This window comes from Primulina eburnea, chromosome 2 (genome assembly GCF_022965805.1).
Source record: "Primulina eburnea isolate SZY01 chromosome 2, ASM2296580v1, whole genome shotgun sequence".
Taxonomy (NCBI): Eukaryota; Viridiplantae; Streptophyta; class Magnoliopsida; order Lamiales; family Gesneriaceae; genus Primulina; species Primulina eburnea.
The window spans coordinates 8201925-8229860 of NC_133102.1; the positions used below are offsets into that span (position 1 = coordinate 8201925).

The 27936-nt window shown below is 35.6% G+C and overlaps 1 protein-coding gene, 1 long non-coding RNA gene and 1 other non-coding gene across 3 annotated transcripts; 1 reads left to right on the plus strand and 2 right to left on the minus strand.

Annotated features, from left to right (window-relative positions):
• The first annotated feature begins 7550 nt into the window (after positions 1–7550).
• LOC140824895 (small nucleolar RNA R71) lies at positions 7551–7657 on the plus strand. The gene has a single exon (XR_012116512.1). It is a non-coding gene; the product is annotated as a small nucleolar RNA R71 (small nucleolar RNA).
• Positions 7658–14338: 6681 nt separating this feature from the next.
• On the minus strand, positions 14339–16176 carry LOC140824563 (uncharacterized). Its single transcript, XR_012116378.1, has 2 exons — positions 15711–16176; positions 14339–15611 (listed from the first exon to the last, which is right to left on the minus strand). It is a non-coding gene; the product is annotated as an uncharacterized lncRNA (long non-coding RNA).
• Positions 16177–23097: 6921 nt separating this feature from the next.
• LOC140824070 (alpha-1,3-arabinosyltransferase XAT3-like) lies at positions 23098–24721 on the minus strand. The gene is given in 4 exon segments (XM_073185671.1): positions 23098–23285; positions 23288–24301; positions 24398–24466; positions 24549–24721. Coding segments are annotated over 4 exon segments (1401 nt in total). The 5' UTR covers positions 24679–24721.
• Positions 24722–27936: the final 3215 nt, after the last annotated feature.

Consider the following 27936-nt stretch of genomic DNA (forward strand, 5'->3'; position numbering starts at 1 on the left):
TACAAGTCTCACTAGCATGCACCCCCGTGTCCATTTATCACTAACCATAAATTGAACTTTATTCAATTCTTAAGTGCAGATAAGGGTGTCGAAAAGAAGGAAAATAAGCTCAAGTGGCTAAAAGTTGGGAGTACACTGATCATTTTCATTGTGCAATCGTCAAGACCTTTCGTCTAAATTTCCTCGTCTCCTTACATCTCCAACTTTTAGCCTAGGAATAGAATTTCATTCCTTTTATTTCGGCTCCCCCTCACCTTACATCTCCCTTTTTTTTTTAGATGCACAATTTTCACACATGTACTCCCTAGGCTAAGAATATATAACTTTGGATTACAGCTGGTTAGGGGTATGATATTTTAATTCAGTGCATTGAAAAGGGGGTATATGTAAAGTTCAAGGCAAATCAAATGTTCTCATTCAAGGTCCCAATTAGTGACTTATTTTCACGGGTTTACATGCTAAATCAACTCATAAATGATGCCTTTCAAGTTAACCACACAAAACCTTCAAATTTCACCATTATTCCTACAAAATTCTAGTCCCCACACATATGTGCTCAAAAAGTTCAAACTTTGTACCAAAATTCATGCTTTAACAATCAAGAGTACCATTCATGAAGTGACCCAATCAATACTTTGTGCTCAAAAAGTTCAAACTTGTACCAAAATTCATGCTTTAACAATCAAGAGTACCGTTCATGAAGTGACCCAATCAATACTTTTGTATACTATCAATTCAACATCATCATTGGCTCATAAACTATGTCTTCTCACCATAAACGACACCAAACATGCCATACTATAACGGACTAAAAACAACCAACTCAAAACAAGCAATACTAACAACACCAAATAAACTCCCATAACTGAAACTTGACACCACCAAAGTAATATAATTCCACCAAACAAAAGAAATGCAACGAACTTAAAACCAATTAACTAAGCAAACATAACAATCTACCCCCCTCATACTAGAGTTGTGCAATGCCCTCATTGCACAAAACGAAACAAACACTAAAAACATAAAAACTCATGAATGTAAATGCAAAGACAGAATATGCAAAATAAAAAGAAAGGAGAAACAGTAAACTCCCCTGATCAAAAATCATCCTCCTCCTCATTCTCTGGCGGTGGAACTCCCTCTTCACCTGCTGGGGGCATAGGATAATTGTACTGAAAATGGAAGGGTGGCGGGTATGCGGGTGTAGGTGGCCGTCCGGAAGTTTCGATGCCCAAATGAGTTGAGATCCCCTGCACCAAGTATTTGATGTTCTGAATGTGAGCCTGATTAACGGCCTGGTACTGAGTCCGATAATTGGCCCAAGCGCCCAATTCGTCGACGCGATCTCGCATGGCACGGCGGCGTGGCTGCGGAGGTAGTGGTGCATGTGCTAAGGCCGGAGGTGGTTGAGCTGCTCTCCCATAATCGAAAAATACCTCCTCAGGCAGCTCAGCCTGTCTTTTCTCCCTCTTGATTTATAAAGAGCCTCATCAATGGCTCTCATCGGCGGTAACCACTCATCATCATCTGCGAATATCACCCTCGCTCGGGCACACAGCTCAGTCACTATCGTCGGGAAGTAAAAAGCCAAATTGCTGCTATTAATACACAAGTTAAGCTGTCTGAAAATGAGCTTGCCCACATCAATCACCAGCCCAGTACAGATGGCATAAAGAACAACCACCTGCTCACGCTGCACATCACTCGTATGACCGACCGGCATCAATCTCTTAGACAAGAATGCATACCACAATGCCTCCTCCACTTTCAAAAATTTTTCAAGAAAGATCGTATAAGTCCCAGGTTGTTTCCACGTGGTGCTCGGATAACAGAGTGTGCGAATGATCAAATCATTATCCGGGTTAAGCACCCACGCCTGAAACACCGAATCGTCCACCGACGATAAACCCAACATTTCATTGATCGTCTTGGAATCATACGGGACTAGATGTCCCCTCACAAATGCCTTATACTCATTCCCCTCCGGAGCATTGGCATAAAATTCACGCACAACCGGAACCACAGCTGCATTCGGTTGTGCTACAAAGATATTCCACCATCTTCTCTCTACTTGGGACTCCAAAAAATGATCGATAATAGACGAGCTAAATCCACGCTCAAGGATTGGTTTCCTATGTAGTCTAGCATGTTCAAATCTCTCCCTAGCTTTTTCATTCACAAACATAGATGGAGTGGACCGAGAACTAGAAGCACCATGAGTTACCTTAGATCTTTTGGGTGCCATGTCGAGACTGGAGTGCACAAAGTATCAAAACGCCGAAAAATTCTTGAGGGTCACCGGAGATGCTCACCGGAATCTGTGGAAGATGACCGGAGTTGCTTGAAAGACCACCGGAGAAGAAAATATTGTAGCCTAAATGCTTCCTGGTGGAGTGTATAGACCAAGATGAGTCTTTGCCCTGAAAAATCAACAAATAATAAGTCTTGAGCACAAAAGATGGAAGGAGGCGCCGAAAATTGGAGGTGTAGGGGTAGGGTTCGAAGTGGAGAAGAAAAGAGAAGAGGGAGAATTTTTTTAATCTGCACGACTCGCTAGGGCGGTATATTTTGACCGCCCTAGCGAGAGGTCCTCGACTTAAAACCTTTTAAAAAACCGTATCGCTCGCGGGGGCGGTCAATTATGACCGCCCTAGCGAGAAGTTTTCGGCGACTATGTTATTGAACAATGCGAGTGCCCACTGGGGCGGTCAGTTTTGACCGCCCTAGCGAGACATTCTCGTCTAAAAATGAATGAATGCCATGCAACTACCTAAATGCAAATGATGCGATTAATAAATAAAGAAAATATAATTAAGATCAATATAAGGAGTAGAAGTAGTTCTCAATTTATAGTCTACAGCTCGACTTTTCACCCATGTCCTCAATGACTGTCATGGAGCCGAGTGACTCCAATTTGTGGCTCAATTGTGCCACCGATATAGTGCTTCAATCTTTAAGCGTTCACAGTAAATGTCCCTTCCTTGCCATCATGCAACACCACTGCACCCGATGGGAACACCTTGGCTATAGTGAATGGTCCTGACCACCTTGACTTTAGCTTGCCCGGAAAGAGTCGTAAGCGAGAATTGTATAACAACACCGCTTCACCCACTTTGAATTCCCTTCTTATAATGTGTTTATCATGGGCTCGTTTGGTGCGTTCCTTGTAAGATAGTGCAAGATCATAAGCTTTTCCTCGAAACTCATCTAACTGATTCAACTGCAGCAATCGTTTTTCACCTGCAAGAGCAAAATCAAAGTTTAGTGCTTTGGTCGCCCAATATGCTCTATGCTCTAATTCTACTGGTAGATGACATGCTTTACCAAAAAGCAACCTATATGGTGTAGTGCCTATAGGTGTTTTAAAAGTAGTACGATAAGCCCACAAAGCATCATCTAACCGAATGGACCAGTCCTTTCTATTCACATTAACCGTCTTCTCTAGAATCCTCTTAATTTCTCGATTGGATACTTCAACTTGTCCACTACTTTGGGGATGGTATGGAGTGGAAACCTTGTGGGTGACACCATATTTGCCCAACAGTTTATCAAAAATTTGTTGCAAAAATGGATGCCACCATCACTTATGATTGCACGTGGTGCACCAAATCGATTAAAAATATGTTTCTTCAAAAATTTTAACACCACTTGTGCATCATTAGTGGCACAAGCCTCTGCCTCCACCCATTTAGATACATACTCCACTGCCACCAAAATAAATTTCTTTGCAAAAGACGCAGGAAAAGGACCCATAAAATCAAACCCCCACACATCAAATATTTCACATTCAACAATGTTATTTAAAGGCATCTAATGACGGTTGGAAATATTACCTGTGCGTTGGCATCTATCACAATTGAGAACATACAAACGAGCATCCTTAAAAAGAGTTGGCCAATAGAAGCCACATTCAAGTACCTTAGATGCCGTCCGTATGGGTCCAAAGTGACCACCTACCTCACGGTCATGACAATGGTTCAGAATTTGATTGGTTTCCTCCTCCGCCACACATCGTTTTATCATGGAATCTGCACAAATCTTAAACAAAAACGGTTCCTCCCAAAAATAATATTTCACGTCTGAAAAGAATTTCTTTCTTTGGTGAAACAATAAATTAGGTGGAGGTGTGCCAGTGACAAGAAAATTTGCAAAATCGGCATACCAAGGGTACGCATTTATCTCAAGCAATTGTTCATCAGGAAACCAGTCATCTATATCATCGTCAATGCCCTTAATTCTAACATGCTCAAGCCTAGACAGATGATCATCAACTACATTTTCCACACCTTTTATATCTCGAATCTCGAGATCAAATTCTTGCAATAATAAAATCCACCTAATTAACCTAGGTTTCGCATATTTCTTAGCAAGCAAGTATTTTAGGGCAGAATGATCTGTATACACAGTTACTTTAGACAGAACAAGGTATGAATGAAATTTGTCGAAAGCAAATACTATAGCAAGTAATTCCTTTTCAGTAGTAGCGTAATTCAATTGAGCATCATTTAAAGTCTTACTTGCATAGTAGATGGTATGAAATACCTTGTTCTTCCTTTGACCCAGCACCGCACCAACAGCTGTATCACTAGCATCGCACATCACCTCAAACGGTAACTCCCAATCAGGGACAGTCAGAACAGGTGCTGTCACCAAGCTTTCCTTGAGTATCTCGAATGCATGGAGACAAGTAGAATCAAAATTAAATTCAACATCTTTCATCAACAAAGAGGATAAAGGTTTAGCAATTTTAGAAAAATCTTTAATAAAACGCCTATAAAACCAGCATGCTCTAGGAAACTTCTAACTCCTTTTATTGATGAAGGTGGTGGTAGGTTTTTGATTACTTCCACCTTGGCCTTGTCGATCTCAATTCCATTCTCTGATACCTTGTGTCCTAACACAATTCCCTCTTGAACCATAAAATGACACTTCTCCCAATTTAACACCAAATTGCTCTCTTCACATCTAATTAACACCAAGTTCAAATTTTCTAAACATTCATTAAATGAGGAGCCAAAAATAGAGAAATCATCCATAAAAATTTCAAGGAAATTTTCAATCATGTCATGAAAGATAGCGGTCATGCATATTTGAAATGTTGCAGGTGCATTGCATAAACCAAAGGGCATACGCCTAAACGCAAAAGTACCATAAGGGCAAGTGAAAGTATTTTTCTCTTGGTCCTCAGGTGCAATTGTGATTTGATTGTATCCCGAATATCCATCTAAAAAGCAATAAAATTCATGACCTGCTAATCGTTCAATCATTTGATCGATAAATGGCAAGGAAAGTGATCTTTACTGGTTGTATCATTCAATTTCCTATAATCTATGCACACACGCCAACCCGTAACAGCTCTAGTGGGAATCAACTCATTTTTTTCATTAGTAATAACAGTAATCCCAACCTTTTTAGGCACACATTGTACAGGACTTACCCACGCACTATCAAAGATAGGATAGATAATACCTGCATCAAGAAGTTTAATTGTTTCAGCTTTTACTACCTCTTGCATCTTTGGATTGAGTCTCCTTTGTGGTTGTGCTAGAGGTGAGTATTTATCTTCCATCAGAATTTTGTGCATGCAGATCGAAGGACTTATCCTTTTATGTCCGAAACCTTCCAAGCGAATGCTCTTTATCTTAAGGACTCCCAAGAGCTTACTCTCCATATCATCTGTCAAAGAAGAGGAAATAATAACAGGCAATTTATTATTTTCTCCTAAATATACGTACTTGAGATGTGGAGGTAGTGGTTTGAGCTCCAAAGTAGGTGGCTCCTCTAGGCTTGACTTTTGAGGCATTAAATCTTTTATGTCTCCCAATTCCTCTAGTCTAAGCCTCACTTGCTTTCTCCAAGGAGGAATGGCATTCAAGTGAGCTACCATCTCCATCTTTTCCTCGTCTAGCTCGTCCTCCTTCTTTTCAGTAGGGAGAGTGACCTCCAATGGTTCTTTCAATCCATTCTGCATAAAATCACAAACGAGAGAATCCAAGACATCAATACGAAAACAACTATCATTGTGCATTGTGTGCTTGAGAGTATTGAAGACATCAAAAATAATTTCTTCTTCTCCAACTCTCAGTCTCAATTTCCCTTCTTCAACATCAATCAGTGCTTTCCCTGTAGCCAGAAACGGTCTCCCTAGGATTAAAGGCATCTCTAAATCTTCCTCCATGTCAAGTACCACAAAATCTGCAGGAAAAATAAACTTATCCACTTTCACCAAAACATCTTCGATAATCCCACGTGGATACTTGACAGATCTGTCAGCCAGCTGCAACGACATCCTAGTTGGCTTGGGTTCACCTAATCCCAGTCTCCTAAACACAGAAAAAGGCATCAGATTAATACTCGCACCAAGATCACATAGAGCTTTATGAAAATTAATGTCACCAATAATGCAAGGTATAGAGAAACTCCCTGGATCTTTTTGCTTAGGAGGCATCTTGTTTTGAACTAAAGCGGAGCAATTTTCAGTCAAATTCACCGTCATATGATCTTCTAGCTTCCGCTTATTTGCTAAGATATCTTTCAAGAATTTTGCATACCTTGGCATATTCAATAAAGCATCAGCAAAAAGAATGTTAATATGCAATTTTTTAAATATCTCAAGAAATTTACCAAATTGTTCATCTAATTTAGCTTTCTTCATTGCTGCAGGAAAAGGTGGAGGGATAAAAATTTTATTCTGTGCAATAGGTGTAGATGTAGAGTTAGAAGACTTACCTCCTTGATTTTCCACCTCATCCTCACCGTGCTTGGTCTTTTCTTCATTAGACTCGAGTGCTTTTCCACTACGCAATTCCACAGCCTTCACATGTTCTCTTGGGTTAGTTTCCGTGTTGCTTGGCAAAGCTCCTTGCTCCTTATTAGCAATCAACTTAGCCAATTGTCCAATTTGATTCTCTAACCCCTTTATGGATGCATCTTGGTTCTGAAATCTCGTCTCTGTTGCAGAAATAAATTTAGTCATCATTTGCTCTAAATTGGACTTCTCCTCCCGAGGCGGTTCTGGCTTGAATCCTTGGTGCATCCCATATGGTGGACCTCTTTGTTGGCGATTTTGGTTGTTTTGACCTCCCCATGAAAAGTTTGGGTGATTCCTCCATCCCGGATTATATGTGTTCGAATAAGGGTCATTTCTAAGACGGTTCTGGAATCCCACTTGTTTTACCGGTGCTCCCTCAGGCACATAGAATGGATTGCCATCTTGGCAATCCTGCATGTCATGCTCACCCCCACACTTATCACAGAAAATTTCTTGCAGACGCATAGCCGACCCACTCATGCTCATCCTATCAATCTTTCAATTCAAAGCCTCTAACTGTGCTGAAACCGCCGACAAATCATTAACTTGATTAACTCCAGCACCTCGTCTCTGCCTATCAGACTGAGGATGATAGCTACCAGCAGCCATCTCCTCCAATAACTCATATCCTTCCTCAGCTGTTTTTCTCAGTAAGTTACCACAGGCAGCAGCATCTATCATAGTACGGTTAGGAGTAAGCAGACCGTAGTAGAAAGTTTGAACAACTAACCCAAGAGGCAGCTCATGGTGTGGACATCTCCTCAACAAGTCCTTGTAGCGCTCCCATGCCTCGTAAAGTGACTCTTGCTCATATTGAGCAAAAGTAGTAATGTCGGCTCTAAGCTTCATAGTCTTCGACGGAGGAAAGTACTTGATCAGGAATGCTTTTGCCATATCCTCCCATGTAGTAATAGACCCTACAGGCAAACAGTTTAACCACGGCTTAGCTTTATCTCTCAGTGAAAATGGAAATAAACGCAAACGAACAGCATCATCAGACACGCCATTAAACTTAAAAGTATCACAAATTTCAAGAAAGTCAGCTATATGAGAATTAGGGTCGTCAAGTGCACTTCCCCCAAATTGGACAGTGTTCTGAATCATCTGAATGATAGCTGGCTTGATCTCAAACTGATTAGCTTGGATGACTGGTCTTACGATGCTTGGACGTGCTCCATCAAGAGACGGCTGTGCATAATCCATCATCGGTATACACCTTGGCTCCTCTCTGTGTTGATTGTCTTCCATTCTTTCCTTCGCTCTTTGCTGCTGTAGTCGACGTCTAGCTGTGCGTTAAATCTCGGGGTCAAAAGGCTCAAGCTTAAACTCGAGTGATCTTCGCATGAACCACAAGAAAAATCTGCAACACAATGAGAGTATCAAATAACAATAAAATAAATAATACTAAAGAATTTAAATGAAAAATAAAAATTGTGAATCAACAGTCCCCGGCAACGGCGCGAAAAACTTGATCGAGCAAAACTTGCACATTGAATAGTCCCAAAATTTATTTTATAAATGAAAGCTCGATTTAAATATCGCAAGTGCACGATAGTCAAGTTATAATAAACGTAAGTGAATACGAGTATCGTTCCACAAGGACTGCATTACACTATTTTTATTTTCAAGTAAAATTTCTTTAGCAACGATAAAATGAGTTGATGATTAAACTAATGTAAATTAAACAACTAAAATAATTAAAATGCAAAGAAAACGTATTCAAGAAAGTAATGATTAATTTGGATTAAATCAATTGAGAAATGAATTTGTTGGGAATTAGCAGTTCACCTACCACTCGTGTTTAAATAATTACACTCGAATTTTACTCGTGCATTCGACGGAATTCCCTAGACTAATTAATATACTCTGTCGAGCTATATTAATACTAATCATAAACATGCAGTACTCAAGTGTCCTCAATTATTTAACAGTTCAAGATTGCATTACATTCTATGGAATCCACTAGCTTTCATCCGGGTGAACTATCACTATCGACACGTATCCAATTCCGTATATCTACTAAAATTGTAAATCCGTGGTTTATACTATTTGATCCTATTGTTAATTGTTCTATCGAAATCATCAACAACATGAAATAATCAAAGGAAGTTAGCTAGGCTTCGATTGAAACAAGAAAGAACAATAGCATAAACAAATCACTAATAAAAACGTCGAGAAATAATGTTAAACACCGAGTACGGGGTAGGATCCCAACAAATCTAGAGTTTAGCTACTGAAATTCATGATAAAAACCAACAATCAATGTAAGAAATAAAATACTGAATAATGAAAATACTAAAGATGACGATGGATGACGGCCACGACGCGTGGAAATCTCGAGGTCTTCGAAATCTCCTTTTTCTAGCCTCTCCTCCAAGAAAAGTGATGAAAAATATGATAAGTCCCAAAAAAGATCGCTGATCTCGTGTATTAGGTTTAGGTGTAGGATAGAGCCCATAAAAAGTTGGAAACAAATCTTCCTGAATCTCGCTTCTCGCTAGGGCGGTATATTTTGGCCGCCCTAGCGAGAGGTGCTCGCATAAACTTCCTCGAGCATGTCCCTAGGTTTCGCTGGGGCGGTCACTTTTGACAGCCCTAGCGAGACACTTGCGCATAAAATCCTCGGCCAGACCAAAATGCTCGCTGGTGACCTGCCCTAGCGAATCCTCTTCGATATTTTGACCAATTTTCTCCCACCTTTTTGGTTCAATTCCTACAAAATAACCACAAAACACACGAGATCAATCACATGCTAAATAATGCTAAAAAATGCAAAATTAAACTAAAACAAACTATATGATGCATGAATGCGACTCAAAACCAACACTAAAAACACGTAAAAACAAGTCTTATCATGCAGCATAAAATCTAACAAAATTAAGAATGAATAAATTAGGGATGTAAACAAGTCGAGTCAAGCCGAACAAGATTAGATTCGAGCTCGGTTTGTTTATGATATATATAAGCTTGATCTCAATTCGAACTTTTATCATTAGACTCGAGAGCTTGGCTGATTTGAAAATTACCAAGCTTGCGATTAGCTTGACTCATTAATAGCTCGTTTATCATGTTTAATATGTTGAGAAACATAACCAAATTAAATAACTTTTCTTACAGCGGAATGATTGATTCTTTTACCTTTAATGGTAATACCGGATCAAAATATTTCCACGATATCAACAATGATAATAATTATGAAGAAAATGACGAGACCGAAGTCCAACAAAATAAATCTCCATTATATTAATAATAGGTACAAATCGTTCTTATAACAATAGGAGATAACAACAACTCTTTCTAGAACAACTTAGGGGACACCAAGAACTTCAAGAATAATTATTCTTGGATGACATAATCAATCTTACTTTCAAAGTGGATCTCACACAACTCTAATCACATAGAAAATTCTTTCTAGTGTGGAAGATCGGACATTGCCGCAACCACAGAGCATACTAAAATTTATCTAAATGACTAGGCTATACAACACTCAATTACTTATGTTTTTGCTTGTCTTGGGATGGATGGATGAATGCAAATGTATGGCTATTTATAGGAAAAATTTTGGGTTTGGTGAAGTGTGAATGATAGATGTATTTTTAAAGTTTGGTAGCCTAATTTTAACCAAACTTTGAAGAATGGTTTGAATACAAATTATGATTGAATTGTCAACAATTCTCTCCCTCAAGCTTCATTTGGTACATTCAAACAAAACTGCCACATTTCTACAGTTTTCCAACTTTTTCTTTGGACAATGACTTCGTAAACATATCAGAACCATTATCATTGGTATGTATCTTCTCAAGATGTAACAATTTCTCGTTGATCAACGCATGTCGAATCCAATGATACCTTACATCAATATGCTTTGACCTTGAGTGTAAACTGGAGTTCTTACTCAGATGAATTGCACTCTGACTATCACAATAGAGCGTAAATTTGTCTTGTCTCAAGCCTATCTCTTGTAGAAACTTCTTCAACCATAGTGGTTCTTTACATGCTTCAGTTGTGGCTATGTACTCGGCTTCTGTTGTGGACAATGCCACGTACTTTTGAAGTTTTGATTGCCATGAGACAGCTTCTCCTGCAAATGTCATCAAGTATCTGGTTGTGAACAACATCACCAGCCATATATGCATCAGTATAAACTTCTAAGGCAGTTTGACTACTTCCGAATCTCAAACAAAGCCTAGAACTACCTCTCAGATATCAGAATATCCATTTCATTGCTGATCAGTGATCTCTGCAAGGTTTCGAGAGAAAGCGACTTACCATGCCAACTGCGTGAGCAATGTCAGGTCTCGTACATACCATCACATACATCAAACTACCGACTGCTGAAGCACAAGGAACCCTTTCCATTTCTTTCTTTTCTTCCTCACTTGTGGGACATTGAATGGAACTTAATTTCAAATGACATGCAAGTGGAGTGCCAACAGCCTTTGATTTATCCATTTTGAATCTTTCAAGAACTTTCTCAATGTATTGTTCTTGAGATAACCATAGTTTCTTATTGGCCATATCCATGAAGATCTTCATTCCAAGAATCTGTTTTGCTGGTCCTAAGTCTTTCATTGCAAAAGACTTGTTAAGCTCTCCCTTAAGCTTTTCTATCTTGTTTGGATAATGAACAATTATCAACATACAACAATAATATGATATCATTATGATCATATTTCTTAACAAATACACAATGATCAGAACTGGTTCTGATATACCCATGATTCATCATGAATGTATCAAACTTCGTGTACCATCATCTTGGAGCTTGTTTCAACCCGTACAAACTTTTGTTTAGTCGACACACCATATCCTCTTTGCCTTTAACTATGAATCCTTTCGGTTGCTCCATATATATTTTTTCATTTAGATCACCATGAAGAAATGCAGTCTTAATATCGAGTTGTTCTATTTCCAGATCCATACTAGCTGCAAGTCCCAAAACAACTCTTATAGAGGACATCTTCACCACTGGTGAGAAAATTTCATCAAAATCAACACCTTTCTTCTGGCTAAAACCCTTCACAACTAGCCTCGCTTTGTACGTTAGCCGTGATTTACTTTCTTCAGTCTTCAACCTGCAAAACCATTTATTTTTTAGTGCTTTCTTACCTTTTGGTAGCTTTACTAAGTTGTAGGCGTGATTTTCATGAAACGATTGCATCTCTTCTTTCATCACTTCAATCCACTTATCTTTTTGTGTACTTGATGCAACTTCTTTGAAAATCTCTGGTTCTCCGCCATCAGTGATCATCAAATACTCATTTGGGTTGTATTTCGTAGAAGGTATTCTTTGTCTAGTAGACCTTCTGGTCTTTGTTGCTAAAGGTGGAGTTGAAGAATTTTCTTGACTCTTGAGCATTTATTGGCTCAATTAACTCATCATGCTCAGTTTGTGTTTCTCCCCTGTGATCATGAATTGTGGGGGAAATAAACTGGATCTAAATTTACAGAAATTTCTGAATTGGATGATTGCGATTGTTTGTTGTGTTCCACATCAAAACCAATTTCATCTTCGAGGAATAAAACATCTCGGCTTCTAACAATCTTTTGATTCAATGGATTCCATAATCTGTATCCGAACTTTGTATGACCATAACCCAAAAATATACACTTTTTGGTCCACAGAGCATCAACTTTATTCTCGTTCGCGAAGTGATGGAAGATACTGTGTTCGATAAAACATCGTATGAAACCGACAGCTTTCCGATGCAGTATAGTCCATTCTTCGTTTAATAGGTTTTATGGCTTGGCACTATCACCACTCAATGGCAAATACAGATATTTGCAATATAGAATGTCCAACATGCTTGCCTTCTAAATGGAATAATTTGATCCGTTGAGTTTAAACATCCCTCCAATGGATTCTTCCATGTATCCTAATGTGGCTCTGATACCACTTGTTGGGAAAGATAGCCAAATTAAATAACTTTTCTTACAGCGGAAGTGTTGATTCTTTACCTTTTAGTGGTAATACCGGATCAAAATATTTCCACGATATCAACAATGATAATAATTATGAAGAAAACGATGCAATGATTTTTACGTGAAAAACCCAAATTAGGGAAAAACCACGAGACCGAAGTCCAACAAAATAAATCTCCACTATATTAATAATAGGTACAAATCGTTCCTACAACAATAGGAGATAACAACTCTTTCTAGAACAACTTAGGGGACACCAAGAATTTCAAGAATAATTATTCTTTTCAAAGTGGATCTCACACAACTCTAATCACATAGAAAATTCTTTCTAGTGTGGAAGATCAGACATTGCCGCAACCACAGAGCATACTAAAATTTATTTAAATGACTAGGCTATACAATACTCAATTGTTTGTGTTTTTGCTTGTCTTGGGATGGATGGATGGATGCAAATATATGGCTATTTATAGGAAAAAATTTGGGTTTGGTGAAGCGTGAATGATGAATGTATTTTCAAAGTTTGGTAGCCTAACTTTGAACAAACTTTGAAAAATGGTTTGAATACAAATTATGCTTGAATTGTCAACATAAAGAGCATGACTCGTTTCGAGCTCGTTAAAAATACTCATTTCAAGCTCATTAAACATGCTTGTTTAAGCTCCTCCAATATTTTTAGCCAAAAAGCGAACTAAGATGAGAGAATTTAAAGTATATGCTTCTTATTTTTATAACATTTCAATTTCTTGAATTTCACTAAAATAGCAATGTGGGACAAAAATTCATGGCCCAAAAAGATAGCCGAGCTCTAGCTCAAACTCAAGCTCGCGAACTTACGAGCTAAATATTCTTAAGCTCGAGATCGGCTCGATAAGCTTAATAAGCGATCTCAAACGAGATTTTTATCGAGCCGAGCTCCGAGTATTCGCGAGTGCATGGTTCGTTTACATCCCTAGAACAAACTATATAAAAATTGGAAATTATATGTACAAACTACATAAGTATTGGAAATTATATGCTAAAATCTACTAGATGAAGGGACGAGCCATCCATCTTATGGTCCTAGCATTCGTATAGACCGGGTACGAGAGACAAGTTGTAGGTTCAAGCGACTTCGATGGTCCAACTCGAGCTAGTCATTTATCCCGACATATAGCTATTGTAGAACAAATGACGAAGAAAACAACTAGTTTGAATTTTTTGTGGCAGTTTGGAGGCTGTGATACCACCTATGGGAGGCTACAATCAGCATAAGTTGAGTCATAAGATCACAAATTCTTGTATTTTGCACTTGTAAGCTCATATACTTGTATTTATAAGTCTTTGAGAGTTTTGAGACTTATTCTTATAAACGAACTATTTCATTCTTACAATGGTTCGGAATTTACATACAATAGGAGGTGTTTTTTCTCAAATTGTGTGGTATGGTGTTCAAATAACTATGCAAGTAAGAAACTTTTGCAAGTCACTCCAAAGTAAAGTTGGTGTGGACGTGTGGTTGTGCGTCGCTATACTTGGAGACCTCAATATTTGTAGTTATAAGGTGTCCATAAAAATCATATATCATCGAAAGTACGTTATTGTGGCCATTTGAGCAAAAACATATAACAAACTCCTCAATATTTGTAGTCAATAAAAAACGTTTTACACTTTCACAAGATTATCTCAACATATATATATTCACTTGCTTAAAAGCTTGAGTGCCTCAACTAATATACTTTTGAACCTGTCAATATCAATGGTAACATTCTGATTATGCAAGTAAATGGAACTCATTTCACTCCATCCCTTTCTATTAATGGATGATGGATCTTTCAAAACTGGATCTTCGCTTGAATATTTCAAAATCAAGGAACTCTCTTTCACTCCTATCTTATATTCTAAGTACTGTAACTTCATATCAACACAAGGGTCTCCAAAAGTAACTTTAGGAATCCAATCCATTGCCCCGAACGGAACCACTTGAATAACGATGGCGTTTTCAGGCAAGAAGACCATATTGGTTAAACCAGCTCCATGTATTCCCATCAGCACATCGCAGGAATTCACAACTTGTGCAAATCTTGATAGATTAGTCGATTTTTCTGGCTCTGCTAGTATAACCTCAAAGCCTAGATCCCTTGCTGCTCGAGAGACTTCATCATGGTTCATCAAGACCCGAGTTTTTTTCCTTGTTATGATCATGATACGTGGCCTCCCTGTTATGCTATCTCCCTTACTTGCTGTGTTACGATTAGCCAAAGCCAGTGTTCTCTCCAAGGAATACGTTTCTCGTAGTAGTCGTCTGAAGTTGCTCATTGAAAGACCAGATGGAGACTGATTTGATTCGACTGATAATGGATCTATGATGAGTTCTTTGTGAAAGTTAAGGCCAGCAACCATTTTCTTGTAGCAATGCACTTCTTGTTTCTGTCTGTCAATGGCCATAATCTCATGTCTAGTGAACTTTTCGAGTATTTCGCGGTATTTCGACAGCCACCAAGGCTGATAATCACTCGCAAGAAACTGCACATCCCTTTAAAATCAAAGGAAGTTGTGTACAATGGAAGTATCAAATCCGCAAAATCGTGGAAAAGGTTTCCTGCATACCCGCTAGTTGAGAAGAGTATGGCAGGAGATTCATGAATTTGGGTACACTTCTGAATGTTACTGATGTTTCCTACAATTTTGACAGTCCATTTGTTGATATAATTAATTCCCTTTCTGGGATAAGGCCGTATACTCCATGAAATGGTAGAATTTTCGATGATTTTTGCGTCAGAAGTCACCAGAAATATGGTGGAGGAATTGGCCTCAATCCTTATATCTCCTTCCATCTCGCAATAATCTGCACCTGCCTCCAAGATTCTGCAAATGGCCTCCGGCCTTTTCGATTTAACTTCTGAAAATTCGAAGCGAAACACATTTACAGCATCAAATCTTGGTGATTAAGGTGGATCACTACATGTTGGTATGGCATAGCTGCAATGCAAGTATTTACCTGATGGCTCGGAAGTCTCGAGCATAGAATTCAATGAAAATGGCAAGTTGCCACCATGATCACCAACTGTGAACATTGCACATTTGAATCGGATCCAGCATTTGAATATACACGAACAACAAAGCAACGAAATACATATATACTTACTAGATCCATAGGGAAGCAAATGAGGCTTGAAAGTTGAGCAAATGCTGATTGTGAACATGACCTAATGCACAACATCCGAGCCGTTTGCGATCATATCGAGTGAAACCTTTTACAATGATGGGATCATACATCTTTATCCAATTGCGATGGAGATCATGAGCCAAAGTCCTGGTTTTTATTCGAGTTGTGGCGACGATGCAACTCGAATTCTAGAGGAAGAAGAAGATGAACATTGAGTTAATAAAGGAGCTATGCATCAGTACTAATTCTTTGCAGTACTATTCTAATCCTAAATCAGAACTCATTTGTTGTTTTGGACTTTTTACCAGTGGGAAATGCATAATATAATGTAGAGTTTAATTATTTGTGGGCATATATAAACAATAATGGCTACATATGCTTTAATGTTCTGTTTAATTATGTATTAGATTACTTTTTTCGTTACAAGGGTAGGTTCCACGTCGTAGCTAGTCTTGTAACACTTCGATGCGCACCGAGTAAACTTTCGAACTAACTCAATAGCTTGCAAATTACACATATCAAGTAATCTACACTGGGCAGAACATGTGTGACAAACTCGTCCAAGAAAATATTTGTAGGAGAAATCGAACTCATGATCATTGGTTAAACGTTCACCTGCTTCACCAAATCAAATATCATGAGTGACATAGATAATGTATTGTTGTTTTTCAGTATGTATTTTTGGCACACAACACGTACAAACATATTAAATTTTAATGTAAAATAATAGTAGTGTATGTATATATAAAATATCAAGAATATTACAAAATCAAGCCAAGAGCACTTGGTGAAGAATGTAAAAAAATCTTGAAATATTAATATACTTGTCGTCTCGGTCGATTAATATATATGGGAATGGGATGAGGGCAAGTAGTGGAGGAATATTAAAATTGTGAATTTATTACATCAACCAATTTTTTTGTTTAAAAAAAATTGCAATTATGGTTGACATTTGAGATCCGTAACAATATTTTAAACATTTTTTAGCACTAAAATAGTTATTTATAAATCATGATGAGCTGTAAGAAGAATAGGAATTTTGATGAGTATGTCATTTGAAGGTAGAGATCGGTTGAGATGAAAATGACTGTAAACAATATTTGTTCGTCAGCAGAAGAAAAGTTTCCAATTTTATCATTCACTTTCTTTTTTTCAAAGAGAAATATACCCATTTCATAGTTTTTTTTATATAGCAAAAAGCCATCGAAGTTTGCATTTAATTTCTTACAATATTCGAAGCATTGGGCAAAATCCCTTCAATATCACATTATTAATGAATTAAATGAGCGATTATTGTATCTTGATTTTTCTACACTCTTCTAAAATGTTTCATGATATTTTGTACTTAGTAATCACTACTATTAATATTATTATTTAATTAATAGATTCTGATTGCCTTTGTGCTCTTAAATTTTGGGCTGCAAGAGGGCATTGTCTTAAGGTGTTAATCTGTCCAAATAATCAATTATATTCAAGCCAAGAAGTTCCATAAGGAGTTAAGCACCAATAAAATCGAAATCAAGCCTCATTCGAATCGTCAGCTGCCGAGATCGTGCGCTTCCAGTTGAGTTTCTACAGCGTCTAGCCAACATTTTAAGGCATTATTTTGCGTGTGTATCACGTCCAAGTCTTGCTCGTAATGCTGTCCAATTCACGTTCAAGCTCTGCCCAGGTTCGGCCAAGGTTACGTTCAAGTATCGACCATGTTCGAAACCGCAACTTTGAATCACAGTAAGTAGGCTTATATATGTTTTCAAGACTTATGTATGTGTTAAATTTCGATCATATACTGTATGTTTTGCCTTGAATCGTTTGCTTCGCATTTGCTTCTTTTCCTAAGTTCTGTTCTGATTCGATTAGTCTCGTCTGTTTCGTTTCGATTTGATCGGTTTGATCCGTCTGTTTCATCCCAATGAGATAAGTTTGTTTTATATGATTCAAATGATGGCACATCCCCAGAAGGAGCTCGGATGCAAAAAAGGCCCAAAGGAAGCTCATTTACTAGAGAAGGCCCTAGAGAGAGCCAAGATCAATGATAGCCCATGGTCATTATTATAATATCTGTGTTTAGTATGTGATTCTGATTTGATAAGATTTTGTTCTATTTGATATGATATGATCGTCTTATATAAGTCCTGAACCCTGTCTGTGCCGTTTTCGTCTTCTGCTCTGAGAAAAGATCACTTTAAATATATGAATATGTATATATTGTTATTCTGGTATTCAATCGGCCCCCACTTGCTGAGTGTTTCTCAAAACGCTTACTCCCTTGCGTCCCTCCACAGATAATAATGAAAAACTGGTGCAAGAGATTGAACAAGATCAATTTTCAGGCTTGTGAAAAAATCCAGAGTTATCAAGACCAAGTCCTGATTTCATGATTATATTTTATTTGTTTCCACAATTTGCACTTTTCTTTGTAAGAACAGATTCCGCATTATTTGTATTTCACATATGTAAAGACAATGTTCTTTTATGAATTAGACTGATTTTTAGCTATTTGCTACGAGGATTATTATTTTCAATGAAATTGCTAAACAATATCAGATGTCATTTACACCTTGGTTTCGGGGCGTGAGTGACAGATTGACAACGAGATGATGTCATTATGTAACTCATTGTGAATCATCAATTACAGGCCCACCACCCTCTCAATAAGCCCAATCATATTCACAACATGCTCATGGACCAGAGCCTCGTCTTGCATGAATGTAATCATGAGCTTCTTTAAAGTATTGTGCATCAATGTACGAGTTTCAGCATTGTACAACTCTTGCATGTGCATTCAAATGTCAACAACATTTATTATTTCCTCAAATTGTCTCCACAGTTCATTTGATATAGAATCGAGCATATTATACTTTAATTTGCATACTATGGTCCAACCATCTAGAATACTTTATCAGTTCAACAAGACTGACATTAATGTGTATGTCATTTTCTCCGAGTTCAAAATATTTTTCTGAGGCAATTTTGATAATTAGATTTCGGTTAACTTGTTTTAATCAAGAATAACATAAATGAATGACATAATGAAATCTTAAATATACTAAATATGAAAGAGATAATCATTGCCGAAAATTTTAAAATATTTATAAGATATAAAATATGGACTTTAGTTTCTATGAATTATCTCCCACTATTTTGACATTTTTATCACTCTATGATGAAAACGGAAAGTCCAATTTCCTTAGTGAGTATGCAAGACCCAATTTCTGAATTATGGTCCCAAATAATATTAGTCAATCATAATTTCCAAAAGGCGCATATATTTTTACCTCACGTTTAATGAGAACCCAATAATACGATTTCATTTATCTTCACGTGTCGAACCCGACCCATCGATTTTGAACCTTAGTTGGCGATTGCCATGAGATCCCATAATATTAGGAGCCAAAGTCATGAGAGTTCCACGTAGTTCGCATCAAATATGTCAGTGGAAGTCACAAATTTCCAGCGTCCAAGTCTTCCCAATATTATGATCTAAATACTGATCACGGATAGCGTTCATCATGCAACCACCGTCAATGGAAGACAAGAAAATATTAAAAAAAATTTAATTTTTCTTTTAATATGCTTGATTTAAATTTTGAATCTTATCCAAAATAAAATATTTTAATTTTGAAAATTTGTATCATCATTAATTTTAAAATCTTCTGTCATGTTTGTTTATATGTTTACCGGATTCATCCAACTCTTCTTATTATATTATAATAATAACGCACGTATTGATTATTTATAATATATCACATGCATTATAAATAATAAAAGATGATCGATAATTGAGAGCTAATTGATAAATATGAGTCATATATGTTTCCAAGTCCAAAACCTTGGTAAATGTACAGGACAAATGCAATATAATTTCTAAATAACTCACTTGAATCAGTATACAATAATTTTTTTATTATAAATTTCTCATGTATGTATTTTATATTCTTTAAAATATCATGTATAATTATTATCAACTTTTGATAATACAATATATATTCCTGTATATCCATATATACACATATAAAACAAAAATAACTTTTATTTAATTATTTAATTAATTAGTTAATACATTCTAGAGTCTTCAAGAATGTTTCATGAGAATTTTGTACATAGCAATCACATCTAATAATGTTACTATATAATTTGTAAGATTCTAAATTTACTAAATAAATAATTGTGAACACATTATAATCCTGATCGACGATCAGACAACGCCGATGTATCGAGGTTACAAATCTCGATAATAAAATGAAAAATGAAAATTTCGAAAGAACTTTTTTATAACTGTTCCATTTTTTGTAGAAGTCTGTTTTTTTGAACTTTTTAACTAAAACAAAGTTAAAAAAAAAAAGATAGTTCACACTTCTCACTTAATTATCTGTTAACTTCCACATTTTCCGTTACATGAAATCAACGTATAAACTCATATATAAACAATTTTTTTGATCTCTATCAAACTATAATCGCCAAATTCAACTTCTTGAACTTGGCTATCTCAACGAGAACACATAATCCAATATATGTGTGATTCTCAATGGATCAGAGATACAGCTAGTCATGGGTTCACAACTTCGTGTGATGCAAAATAACATTTATTGCAATTCAGGCTTACCCTAATTAGTCTCATTCTTTTCATCAACCCTTTGACCAAGAACGTCTAAACTCAAGTCTGATTACACATGTCGGATCATAGTTAGAGCGTCTAGTAGCATTGCCTCATGATCTCTTAGGCATTACTGATAGTGTATGCAAAAACTTTAAGCTATGGTTAGCGTACAATACGGTCCATTTAACTCGTATATCCCAATCAAATATGCAATCACAGTACAATCACACATCTGTATCAATGGACATCTTCATGCGCTCATCTTTGAAGCATGACATTTACATAAAAGATTATAAACTCAAGCTCACACGACATTTATCTTTATTTTAGGCTGTTGAATCTATTAAGAACCTATTTAGAATTTACGGTATGCTTTCTAATTAGTTTCATGATCTTACGTTAAGAGGCAAATATCAAGGTACCTATAGTATATCCAATAACTTTATTTATGTATCTTATATGGTTAAACAAATAAAATAAATGTCATAATTGAATAAAACCATAAAATATTACTAAAATAAATATTTTTTCACATAAGAGTCAATTAAAACTCATGTCATAAGTTAGCTCACTGTGCACCTACTATAACAATGACTACCTAGGTGACGTCTAGGCGCTCAGCGGCTGTCCACCGTCCCGACTTTCAGAAAGGTAATGTCTCTAGGAATTGTTAAGAAAATATGCAGCTTAATTTAATATATATAATTTTTTATTTTCTTAAAAAAAATTGGCATATTTTCAATCAATCTGTATTAGACAAAAAAATGAATATGTCATTGATTTTGAGTTTGAATATAATATATATGAATTATTGAAAATAAATGGAGATAAACAAGAAAAATTAGATATTTAGGTAAAAAAGCCGCTTTGGTGCTAGAAGGTACCCGCCCGCCCACCGCTTTTGTAAACACTGAAAATACATATATTTGCAACTCATTTCAAAATATTTAATATAACACTTGATCTATTATTGCTCATCACCTCATGTAAAGAGTGTAGCCAGGATATTAATCTGGCGAATAATATTTTTTGAATTGCATAACTATTTTCTCCTTCCACCACATCTTAAAACATATCCCACATATTTGATTTTCTCATTAAATAAAATTTCAGATTATTTCATTTACCTTGGAAGGAATTCAAGCATTTAAAATTTACCCAAACCATCTCCCAAAAAAACAACAATTCTGAAAATTTTTACGACCCTTTTAACTTCTATTCACTCACAATTCATTCATTTAATTGAACCATAATAACACTGAAGATTCAATTTTTTTTGCCCACTGAGCCAAATATTTGAATGATATTGAAGATTTTTGTGATTGGAACCTCTCAGGACTAATCTGGGAAGAGATAATACATCTTGAACTTTATAGTTGTATCAACATTTTGATTTATAAGATCATCAAGTTAAAGAATAATTAGAATTTTAAATCTTCATAAAATCTTAATTATCCCTCTAATTTTCCCAAAATCTCAACTTTAAAGTCTCCACATCTTCACAAACTAAAGCTGCAATTTGAAGGATATTAAAATGTTAAAAACCACTAATTTAAATAGACTATGAAAGTTTAGACAAAATTTTGTCGGCAAAAGTAGGCTATTGCCATATACACCATCCGCCCCTGCTCGTGTACTCTCAATCGGACATCTTTAGTTAATAATCAATTAAGTTGGATTAACATTCACTAAAAACATCTTTTGTTGCCACATTTTAAAATCAGTTTTAGAAATCCCTTCACATAAGGAACACCCGTCGTTAACCGATTATGTTATATTTCAGGTTTGTTAGGAAAATATGTTATTTAATGAGAAAACTGTATTTTTTTTTATTTTTTATGTTGGCCTATTTGTGATCTTCATCTTCTATGTTGTTAAATTTCAATTTCAGTCAGTTATCTTAGTTGGCCAATACTTACACATTCAAGGTTTTGGATCTAGTGTAATGCACAATATTACTGTTGAATCAAGTTGACTTTATATGAGGTCCACATGATCCAACGACTCTACAGTGCACAACATTGTGTTGTGTATCAAACTCACCTCCTGGGTGCGCCCTCTTGGGTGCGCTTGACGACGAAAATCGACATGTCATATTCGATTTTTATTATTCCTACTCAATGATGGATCAGATTTCTTCCAATATTAGGAGTAGTCACTGTAATACTAGGCATATAAGTGATAGGACTTCAATAGGATAGAGTAAAAGTCTTTTTATCCAGCTACTAAAGCTGCTTCTTTGTCATAATCTAAGCCTCAGTCTTGATGGATGGAGGATGCAAGGTTAGCCGAAAGATGGTTATCTGTGTAACGTGTTCCATATAACGTGAGGTCCACATGATCCAATGACTCCATAGTGTACAGCATGGTATTGTACACCGTAGAGATCCTTTCTCCCCATTCAGCTTATATTGGTTCTAAAAAGGAAAGATTAATATAAAGCATTTCGATGGTCAATACAAGGAAGGAACCCACTTAATTTTTTTGGTGATCAAACTTTCATATATAAACGTATGTTGATAAACCCATTCGGAAATCAGTTTTTTACAGTAAAAAACTTCCTCAAGAAGCGAAATCACTAAAAAATTGTACATTTTCACAAGATTAATATCATATTCTTCAATGACTTAGAAGCTTGAGTGCTTCAACTAATGTACTTTTAAACCTGCCAATATCAATGGTGACATTCTGATTTTCCAAGTAAGTGGATCTCAATTCACCCCATCCCTTTCTGTGAATGGATAATGGATCTTTCAAAACTGGATCATCACTTGAGTACTTCAAACTCAAAGAACTCTCTTCAATCCTATCTTATATTCCAAGTATTTCAACTTCATATCAACACAAGGGTCTCCAAAATCATGTTTAGCTAACCAATCCATAGCCCCTAGAGGAACCACTTGAATTACGACAGCGTTTTCAGGCAAGAAAACCATGTTGGTTAAACCAGCTCCGTGTATTCCCATCAGCACGTCGCACGAATTCACAAGTCTAGCAAATCTTGATAGATTAGTCGATTTTTGCGCCTCTGCTAAGACGACCTCAAAGCCTAGCTCCTGTGCAGTTTGAAAGACTTCATCGTTGTTCATGAGGATTCGTGTTCTATTCCTCGTTATGATCATGATACGTGGCCTGCGGCGCGCTGTCAAGTTATCTCCCTTACCTGTTGTGTTGCGAATAACCATAGCATGTGTTCTCTTTAAGGAATACGTTTCTCGCATGAGTCTTCTGAAGTTGCTCATTGAAAGACTGGATTGGGTTTGATTTGATTCGACTAATAATGGATTTATGATTAGTTCTTGGTGAAAGTTCAGGCCAGCAACCATTTTCTTGTAGCAATGTACTTGTTTCTGTCCATCAATGGCTAAAATCTCATGTCTAGTGAACTTTTCGAGTATTTCGTGGTATTTCAACAGCCAACAAGACTGGTAATCACTCACCAGAAACTGCACATCCTGTTTGAAATCAAAGGAAGTTGTGTACAACGGAAGTATCAAATCCGCAAAATCGTGGAAAAGGTTTCCTGCAAAACCACTAGTCGAGAAGAGTATGGCAGGAGATTTATGATTTTCAGTACACTTGGGGATGTTATTGATATTTCCTACAATTTTGACATTCCATTTCTTGATATAATGAATTCCCCTTCTGGGATAAGGCTGTATACTCCATGAAGTGGTCGAATTTCCAACGAATTTTTCGGCAGATGTTACAAGAAATATGGTGGAGGAATTGGCATCAATCCTTATATCTCCTTCCATCTCACAATAATCTGCATCCGCCTCCAAGATTCTGCAGACGGGATCCATTTTCTTCATTTCAACTTCTGAAAATTCAAGACAAAAAACACATTAATTCTAAATTGTGACTCACGAGTCTAGGAGATGATCATTAAAGAACATTCCTTATATGTACTACTCACCTGTTGACTCGGAAGTAATTTCAAGCATAGCATTCATTGACAATGGCAAGTTGACACCATGATCAATAGCTGTGGAAATGAAGCACATTCGTATCAAGACGAGCATTCCAATATACATAACCGAACGAAACGAAACACACTTACTACTTACTAGATGCGAAGGGATGCAGACGAGGCCAGAAAGTTGAGCATATGGTGATTGTCAACATGATGAATGCACAACATCCAAGTCGCTTGCGATCATATCGAGTGAAACTTTTCGCGATAATGGGATCATACATCTTCAATATATGTATATATCGATCGAAGATCGAAATGAGCCAAAGTCAGGCTACCCAATGTAGCTCGAATTCTAGACGAAGAAAATGATCATTTAGTCGATCAAGAAGCTATACATTAATTAATACTAATTCTTTGAACTCTTCTAATCCTAAATATATACACATTGTTGTTGAGGACTGCATAAATATAATATAGAATTTTAATTATTTGTGGGCATATTTAAACAATAATAATGGCTATGGTTTGGTGTGTGCCATGTTAAATGAGCTATGTAATTAATTATCAATTATATTATTTATTTTTTTAATAAAGGTAGGTTGTAGTATTGTAATTGGTATAAGAGCAAAAGTTATCAATTTGATTCGAACTATAGGATTAAAGTCCTAAACATTCCAAGAAATAAAGTATGTTGAAAATTATTATTTTGTCCACTAATGTATTTTATTTTGGGTTTTGATTTATTAAATGTTCAAACTTTGGTTTTGATTTTATTTTATCTGGCTTTTAGTCCCGATTCGTTGGAATAATCATGTGGCATCGGAAAATACTGACGTTGAGGAATTCTCCTTTGAGATGAAAATTAATATTTTTTATGGGTCGAAAACATTTATCATAAAATTTACGTGTGAGATAGTCTCACCTGAGTTTTTGTGATTCAAAATATATTAATTAATTCAATGAGAAAATCATAAACGGACAGATTTAATCTAGAATGGAACAATTTATAATTGTTAGAAGAAAAGAAATAAAGAAACGATTATTAAAGAAAATTCAAGATATTTTTCAATCTAATGAATTCTTTTACTCGTTTTTAATTTGATTCGATTTAGAGATTAGAGAACCAAATCAATTTTTATCTTAATTTATATACATGATATAAAGTTACCAAGAAATGGTTTAATTAAAAATTGAGGATTACAAATATGGTCGTATGTCTATTTTATGATTAACAAAAATTTAAGCTGGACAATGATATCAGTAATAATCTATTATTTTATATGTAACAGATTCTTTATTTATAATTACTCGTCGTTGAAAGTGTTTGTTCTCTTTTTCTATTGAAATGGAAATTTTCTCTAATTTAATTATATATTAGAACATATATAATTTTAATATCTGGATTATGGGAACACGTTTTACGAGCACTTACAATATTATTTCATTAATATATATATGCTATTTCATTAATATATATATATATATATATAAATAATTTTGATATACAATATAACTTTTGACAAAAACTTGTGTGAGACGGTCTCACGAGTCGTATTTTGTGAGACAGATCTTTTATTTGGGTCATCCATGAAAAAATATTATTTTTATGCTAAGTGTATTACTTTTTATTGTGAATATCGGTAGAGTTGATCCGTCGTGAGACCATCTCACAAGATACCTACTCATAAGCTTTTTGGTATAAATTAAAGTGTGTACATGTACACCAACGTTCTTACATAAATGAAGCTAAGAATGTCGAATAGAACCGAATCCATCATCATGAAACTAATTTAAATGTAACGGGGAAAAAAATTTCATTTACGAGATATCGTGTTCGAGAACTAATTATAATGTCAAAAATTGTTTGAGAACTAATTGTCATGTCAAATCTTTTAAATATCAAAATTCTTGATATTGTTTGTCGGTTGATATGGTATGCGACCAAGTAGTGGGGAATATTCAAATTGTGACAATATTATTTCATTGACCAAATTAAAATAAAATTATCCTTATAGTTGACTTCTTATATTATTTTAATATAATGTTCCATTATTTTTTAGTAATCAAATAGTTAGCTATAAAATGATGATGAACTGTATACAAGATCACACATTTTAAGAGTATCATTTGAAGGTTGAGAAGAAAATGACCTATAAACAGGAATTATTTGTCAGCTTATGAGAAGTTTCTCATCTCATCATTCATTTTTATTTACGACAAAAATTTTTGTGAGACGGTATCATGGGTCATTTTTTGTGAGACCGATATTTTATTTGAGTCAGCCCAAGAAAAATATTAATATTTATGCTAAGAATATTATTTTTTATTATAAATATCGATAGAGTTGACCCACCTCACAGATAAAGATTCGTAAAACCGTCTCACAAAAAACCTACTCTTTATTTATTTATCAATCTTTATTTTTTTGGTTGCATTTTTTTATATAAAAAAAATGTGAATACTTAAAAACACCAATATTTAATATCAAATTTATCAGTGTATAATATCAAATTTTAATGCTTAAAAATACAATATTTTGTAGATAATTAATGTAGACACCAGCTCATAACATTTACAATAAAAATACATGTTTTATTAAAAAAAACAAACAAATTCTAAACTGGTTCAAACAAATTTCTAGAAAAATGTATACTTGAACATATAAAAAATAAAAATCAAATACCAATACAAATTTACTTTTCAGAGATATAATGGGTTCTTCTCCAGTTAGGTATCAGGTACCTCTTGGTTGTCAAATACTTCTAAAATATAAACAAAAATATCAATCAATCAAATAAATAAATATAAATACCATATTTAACATAAATAACGATTATATTTCAATCGTATCCACTATCCAATATGATCAAAGATTATATTTAAAAAGTAGTAGTATAATAATAATTATTTAAAACTAACATAAAGCATATACAAATAACAAAAATTCCCAAATGATGTATATAAATTTGTATTCAAGCAAATTAATAATGATAAGTATGATATAAACTGTCAATTATTGTCATGTTTGACATACTTAAGGGAAAATAATCATTTCTCTGTTTTGTCATTTAACTTAATAAAGTTGAGTCATACTCCTGCACGTTTGTTTTTTGTTGATTCTTTATTAATATTAATCAGGCCGCCTCGACCGCACCGCCTATGCATGAGGCGGGTGTCGAGACGGGTCGAGGCGGAGAGTAGGCGGGTCGAGGTGGCGAACAGGCAGTGGCGGGCGAGGCGGCGAGCAGGCGAGCGAGGCAGTAGTCAACAATTTTAAAAACCTAGTCAACAATTTTAAAAACTTAGTCAACAATTTTTAAAACCAAGTCAAAGTCAACTAATTTTAAATATTATGACTATTTAAAGGTCTTACTTGGAGAATGGTAGTGGAGGCCTTCGAGTGGATGAAGTGCTACATCCAAGGAGGAGTGCAAGGAACATCCCCATTAGAGAACTTAATGAATATTTAGAAACATCGGAGGAGGAGAATGAAGAAAATGTTGATTGAGTCCGATGGTGAGAGGATCGTGGATGTAGTA